General features: G+C 38.0%; 1 protein-coding gene across 1 annotated transcript; it reads right to left on the bottom strand.

The window, feature by feature from the left end:
- Positions 1 to 6,145: 6,145 nt before the first annotated feature.
- Positions 6,146 to 7,096, bottom strand: LOC126080027 (olfactory receptor 52B2-like). The gene has a single exon (XM_049891356.1). It carries the CDS (start codon positions 7,094 to 7,096, stop codon positions 6,146 to 6,148), a length of 951 nt encoding a protein of 316 aa, XP_049747313.1.
- Positions 7,097 to 7,666: the final 570 nt, after the last annotated feature.

Genomic DNA, 7,666 nt, shown 5'->3' with positions numbered 1-7,666 from the left:
GATAATACTGATGTCTTGGAAAATCTGGATTGAGGGATAAGAAGGAAATTAGATGATAAAACCAGAGCAGAAACACTGAAGACTAGTATTCAGGAGACAGGAAGTAACATCAATCTGTCTCAGGATCTTCCAAAAACAGGATGACTCCCCTTTCTGGACCAGGCCTCATTTAGGTTTATTATTACTTTTTAAAACTGAGATATAACTCCTACATACCATAAAAGCCACCATATTAAAATGTACAATTCAGTGGTGTTTAGAAGATTTATTACGTTGTGTAACCATCACCACTGGTTCCAGAATGCTTTCATGACCCTAAATGAGAAATCCCATACTGACTTGCAGTCACTCCCCACTCCTCAATCCCTAACCCCAGCAGCCACCGATGTATTTTCTGTCTCCATGGAATTGCCTATTCTGGACATTTCGTATAATTGGAGTCGTACAATATATAGTTTTTTATGACTGGCTTCTTTCACTTAACATAATATTTTTGAGGGTTATCCCTGTTCTACCATGATTAGTGCTGATTTTTATTCTTGAGGTGAAATTCACGTAACATAAAGTATTTTAATGTGTATAATTCAGTGACATTCATTACATTCACGATGTTGTGCAAACACCCCCTCTATCTATTCCAAAGTATTTTTATAACCCCTAAAAAGACCTCATACCCATTAAGCAGTCACCTTCCATTCCCATTCCCCCCAACCCATGTGTCTTAGTTATCTAGTGCTGCTGTAACAGAAATACCACAAACAAGTGGCTTTAACAAGGAGAAATTTATTCCCTCACAGTCTAGGAGGCTAGAATTCCAAGTTCAGGGCACAAAGTCCAGGGGAAAGCTTTCTCTCTCTGTCGGCTCTGGGGGAAGGTCCTTGTCATCAATCTTTCCCTGGCCTAGGAGTTTCTCAGCATGGGGACCCTGGGTCCAAAGGATACACCTCCCTCCTGGTTCTTCATTCTGGGTGGTAGGAGATCCCCTTGTTCTCTGCCCATTTCTCTGTTTTCTTTCTCAAAAGAGATTGACTCAGGATACAACCTAATTATGTAGATTGAGTGAATCCTGCCTCATTAACATAACTGCTTCTAATCCTGCCTCTTTAACATCATTGAGGTAGGATTTACAACACACAGAAAAATCACATCAGATGACAAAATGGTGAATAATTACACAATACTGGGAATCTTGGCCATGCCAAGTTGACACATTTTTGGAGGACAAAACTCAATCCATAACACACTGGAAACCACTAATCTACTTTCTATCTCTGCCAGAGTAACATCTGTAACCACCTGTAGGAGAAGAGTCCCACTGCATGGAGGGGAGCAGAAAGCATAATAATGTAACCCACTCCATTGCTTGCAGATGTCAGAGGTGCCAATAAAAACACTACTCACACAGGCAATGGCTGGAACAACATTCACTTACAGAGAAAAGAAACAGAGTAAGATCAGTTTCAATAGTGGGTGTTGGTCCCTATGGCCAGTGTATAATTCCCCTCAGCTGTTGCTGAATGGTGGACTTAAGTACTCCGTTCCCTCCCCATTGGGAACAGATATAGCAGAACAAAGAGATAATACACATGAAGAGTTATCACCAAACTAGACAGGACTCCCAGTACAAACTGTGTTGCCTTCCTGTAAGAAGATGTTCTGGACCGGAAGCCTTGATTGGGCGGCCCAGAGGAGGGGCCGAGAGTTGCTTGAGGGTTACTCTCCCAAAGTTTCCATGGCTTTACCTAGTCTGAATATTTCATACAAATGGAATCATACAATATGTGGCCCTTTGCTTCTGGCTTCTTTTACTTATTGTAATGTTCTTGAGGTTTAGCATGTATCAGTACTTCCTTCCTTTTAAAAATTATTATTAGTATTTTATTTTATTCTGGTGAAATATATAACTTTATTTGGCTTTATGGCTGAATAATATTCCATTGTAAGGATATACCACATTTTATTTATTCATCAGTTAGTGAATATTTGAGTAATCTCCACCTTTGGGTTTTCTGAATAGTGCTTCTATGGACATTCATGTACAAGTTTTTGTTTGAGCATATGCTTTTAATTATCTTAAGCATGTATCTTGGAAAACCCTGGTGGTGCAGTGATTAAGAGCTTGGCTGTAACCAAAAGGTTGGCAGTTCGAATCCACCAGCCGCTCCTTGGAAACCCTACGGGGCAGTTCTACTCTGTCCTATAGGGTCACTGTGAGTTGGAATAGATTCAATCAGCAACAGGTTTTTTTGGTTTATGGTAACTCCCAAGTTTAACTCTTTGAGGAACTACCAAACTCTTTTTCCAAGCAGCTGCATCGTTTTACATTTCCACCAACAATATATGAGAGCTCCAGTTTCTCCACATATACCCCAACATTTGTTAATGTCATCTTTTTGATTATAGCCATCCTAGTGGGTGTGATGTGGTTATCATTGCGGTTTTGATTTGAAATTCTTTAAAGGCTGATGATGTTAAGCATCTTTTCAGGCACTTATTTGTCATTCATATATCTTATTTGAAAAAATATCTATTCAGATCATTGGTAATTTTTTAAAATGGTTTGTCATTTTATTTATTATGTATATATAATAAATCTCAGATACAAGTCCCTTATCATTTATATGATATGCAAATATTTTCTCCCATTCTGTGGGTTGTCCAGTTTCTTTTTCATGTCCTTTGAAGCACAAAGTTTTTGATTTTGATGAAGTCCGGCTTATTTTTTCTTTGGTTGCTTGTGCTTTAGATGTTGTATCTAAGAGACCATTGACTAATCCATAGTCATGGATATTTATACCTCTTTTTTTTTTTTTTTCTAAGAGTTTTACAGCTTTAGCTCTTTGGGAAAAAAAAAAAAAATGAAACAAAAAACTATGAACCCTGAGTCACACTCTAGGTAGATATGGTGCAGCTTCCAAATCTGGAAAAGTAACATTACCTATTCCTAGTAGTCACTGGGAATTGAACCCTTTCTAGGGGAGTCCCTCTAGGTTTCAGAGCCCTCACCTTTCAGATCCTCCCCAACCTCTGAGAAAACCAACAAGAGAGAAAAGGTGTAATATAACATGTGAATCATTTCTTCATTAAAAGTGTAAAAGAACTTGCTCGTGAAAACATCTAGATCCTTATTTATAGCATTTGATATTTTTAAAATTCTCCTTTCTTGATTATTTGGTCACTTAAAAGTTCATAAATCTGTTGATTTTTTAATTTAAAGATAAGATACGTATTTTGCTTAAAATTCTAAATATACTAGCATATATTTACATACAGCATCTTTGTAAACATTTCCCTTTAATGCATATTACTATGTAACTTTTATTATTTCTAATTTTATTTTTATATTTCCAAATTTTTCTTGATGAGAATTTACAAATATTTCCAAATGATAAATTCAAAAGTCACTTTCCAAAATGACGTATTGTTTGTTTCTTTTTATTCAGCCATCTGCTCCCTTGCCTTTCCTTGTATATTCTATTTTTCTATTGTTTTTGGAAAATCTAAGTATTTATTTACCTATACTTTTGCTGCCTTATTGTTATTATTTTAAAGGTGGTTTTCAACTTGATTTTATTAATTCAACAAATCTTTATATCTCTTAGACTTGACCCAATCCATGGTCTTTTCAGTTTCCTCATATGCATGTGAAAGCCAGACAAAGAAAAAGGAAAGTATAAGAGAATTGATGCATTCGAGCTGTGGAGTTGGTAAGGATTATTGAATATGCTATGGACTGCCAAAAGAACGAACAAACCAGTCTTGGAAAAAATACAACCAGAATGCTCCTTAGAAGTGAGGATGGCAAGACTGACTAGCTTACTTTGGACACATTTTCAGGAAAGGCCAATTGCTAGAGTAGAACATCGTGTTTCGCAGAGGGTCAGGGAAAACATGGGAATCCCTCAGTGAGAAAGATTGGCACGATAGTGACAACATGGACTCAAACATACCAATGGTCATGAAGATGGCACAGGACCGGGCATATTTCACTTTGTAATACATCAGGTCGCATTCAGACCACAACAAACAAGAACATGCACAAATCACTGTACTAAGATTAAAAAAAGAGATGTTTACATCAATAAACTTTAACTCTCTTAATTTGCTTCTGAATTTTCAAATGTATTGTCCTACTATCTTAGGTTTTTGTTTTGTTTTGCTTTGCTTTTATATGTGAAAGAAAAACAACTAGACCATTTTTTTCATAAGCCTTTATTTACTAAAAAATGCCAGGCATAAAAAGGCTTGGAAGGATAATTCTTACATAGGAAAAGGGCAAAGAAAAAAAAATTTTTTTTTTTTTCAGAGGCTTTAGCAGGAGAGGATTCAGTGGAAGTGTAGCTACTTTTGGGAATAGCTGGTCACAGGTAGTTTTCTGAAGAAGCCCATTTACAAAATATTTGGAGTCAGCATGTGTTGGGTTTTAAATATTCATCTTTATAAATTTTATTCTGCACGCACACACAAAGTATTTCTGATCAGAGAAAGATTATCATTATTCACTTAAAAAGCAAATAATAACCCGTAGTTCCTTATGCCCAGTTCTTTTCCCTGGGACAAAGTGATGAAGTTCAGGTCAAATATCCTATGCATACAAAATTTGCATCATAGGCAGGGAACGGAGAAAAACGTATTTTCCCTGCTTATAAAACTCAGAGACTGTTCCCCTCCCCTCTCCCTTCTGAAAACATTTCCTTGGAGACTAATGGGAAGTAAAGCTCTCCAGGGAAAAGATAAGACCATTGTCGCCAGCTTTACAAGCCAGACCTGTCTCCATACTTCTGAGTAAGGTAAATCTCTCAGGAATACTCTCACTATCTGTAAAGTTCTACATTAAGTTCTTAAGTCTTGCTCTTAGCCCAGGATCCCAGGTTTTCAGAACAATTTATCCAGAAAGCTCCAACTCAGGAGAAACACAAAAAATATTTTCTCTATACCCCACAATATGCCAGAAATCTAAGCACAAAGCTGAAGAGGAGGTTCCATGATTATAAAGCAAGGTAAAATAAACTTGAAAATGCCCATAGGGGATTCTGCAAAGAATGGAAAAGGAAAGAGCCTTTATTTAGCAGCTCACACTGCCATTCTGGCCTTGCCTGGGATGTGGCAGTGCAGGTGGAGCCCCTAATCATTATCTGAACTCCTCAACCTGATCCAAAAGAGGACACCATCATCCAATAAAGGAGAATTGTGAGAAGCCCCTTCACTGTAGCTAAGTTACCCCTGGTGAAAATAGAAAAGAAGAGGGAGATAGGAAGACTTTGCTAAAGACAAAGGACAAGGTTTTTGCTTTGTTTTGCTTTTAACACTTGACCATAAAGGAGCATAAAGACATTATTGACAAAGACACAACCCATTTGCATAGGATTTTGTTTTCCAATGTGCTTTCACATTCATTTTCTCATTGGATCTTTGCATAGCAACCCTGTGAGATGGATGTTAAAGTGTCTAAAAAGGGGGGTGGTCAACAAAAATCTGAGAGGGTTGCATAAGACATACAGCATCCAGGGCAGCTGATATCTCCAGGCTACTTAACTTGATTATCATATATCCTTGTTTTTCCCAAATCATGTACTGGTAGCTCTATAATATCATTTCATATGTATAAATGGAACTAGCTAGTAGCATCATAGATTCCTGTTTGTATTACAAGATTGCTAAGGGTCTTCTTTTGGGAACAGAATGAAGTTAGATAGAAATGGAAGCTTCTCCCTTTCCCCTATTTGCTATATAGAAGTTACACAATTTTGGTGTTCAGTGCTTCTAGTATGTATTCGTTATAGCTGTTGGGGAGGGTAAATAAAGATCTGAAATTTAAGTTGTAGAGGAAGGAGAAGTGTTTTATATATTGATTACATTTTTGTTTGATAGAAATAAAGGTACTACTTTGTCATTAAATACTGAAGAGCCCTATAGACATTTAAAATAGTAGTTTTTATATCTGTGAATACCCACATTTTCATGAACTTATTTATATTTAAAATACGGGACTCATACACAGTTTGGGACATCCCTATTTCACAAAAAAAGACTCAGTTCTATAGCAAGTAGGGTCTCTCTTAAATGGCAACTTATCTTTCCTCTTACCTTCTAACAGGACCCACCCTCTTTTCCTACAATAAACTGCAGCAAGATCCAGTCATCCTCAGCAACACTTCCCTTTTGGAGAAAACACAAGGGCCACTCGTTCACGAATTTGTTTTGTCTTTACTCCATAGATAATTGGATTCATCATGGGAGGGACAAGAACATAGAGATTGGCCAGAAGATTGTGGACGTGCTTGGGGATTTTTCGGCCAAAGCGCTGAGCAATGACAGTGAAAATCCCTGGCAGGTAGAACATGAGGATGACACAGACATGGGAACCACAGGTGCTGAGTGCTTTCATCCTAGCATCATGAGACGGCAGCCTGAAGACTGTCTGGAGAATGAGCCCATAGGAGATGACTATCGTCACCATATCTAGTATAACACTGAGTAGTGGCACAGAGATTCCATACCAGATATTGATGGTGATATCAGCACAAGCCAGCTTTGCCAATGCCATGTGTTCACAGAATGTGTGGGCAATGATGTTTGTGTGGCAGAAGGGCAGACGTTTCACAAGGAAGACAATGGGGAAGACAGTTGCAAAACTCCTGAACACCATAGCACCCCCTATTTTGCCAATGACACTATGACTAAGAATTGTGGTATACCTCAGTGGGTAGCAGATGGCCACAAAGCGGTCAAAGGCCATGGCCAAAAGAATGCCTGACTCCACCACAAAGGCAAAATGCATAAAGAAGAGCTGGGTGACACAGCCACCAAAAGAGATGACTACATCATCGAACCAGAAGATGCTCAGGGCTTTGGGTACTGTGGATGTGGATAGAATCAGATCCCAAAACGCCAGCATGGAGAGGAAGAGGAACTTGGGCTCACGAAGACTGCGTTCCACTGCCACCACCCAGATCAGGATACCATTCCCTGACACAGCCACCAGGTACATCAGGCAAAAGGGGATGGAGATCCACAGGTGCAGCTCCTTCAGGCCAGGGACGCCAATCAGGGCAAACATATCATAATCGACCGTAGAATAGTTGGGAGCAGACATACCAGCATTATGGTCTCAAACATTCATCACTTTTCTGCAAAAGGAGAAAGAAAGTGAGAGAACTATCCTGTCACAACCAGACAGCATATACTTACTGACCTCAATGGGCTCAGGCATCTGCAGGGTAAATTCTCAGTTAATGAGTTCTCACCTACTCAGTGTTCTTAGTTATGAACCTCAATATGGTCGGTGTTCTGCCTTGAAGAGAAAGATCCTAAAGATTCAAAGTGGGTTCAAAGAATTTTTAAAGACACTTCAAGGAAAATCCTGAAGCTGGCACTATTTCCTTACACAATTGGCTTAAGCTTAAAATTATTGCAATGCAGGAACAGTAAAATATTTAATAATCAATTGTATTATCTGACTAAACATTTTAAGACAGGAAAGAAACTAATGAATTTTTATAGATTATATAAAAAAGAACAGAAGGAAATTTTTTTCTATCCTTGATCTTAGCAAAAAGGCCAAGAAGGAATAAAACAAATTATTTTCTTATTGAAACAGTTAAATAACAATTATATCATCTAGCACACATATTTATCTAATCTACAAGCATCTGTCAATCTCCTA

This window comes from Elephas maximus, chromosome 7 (assembly GCF_024166365.1).
Source record: "Elephas maximus indicus isolate mEleMax1 chromosome 7, mEleMax1 primary haplotype, whole genome shotgun sequence".
Classification (NCBI taxonomy): domain Eukaryota; kingdom Metazoa; phylum Chordata; class Mammalia; order Proboscidea; family Elephantidae; genus Elephas; species Elephas maximus.
This window is presented reverse-complemented; position numbering and strand designations above follow the sequence as displayed.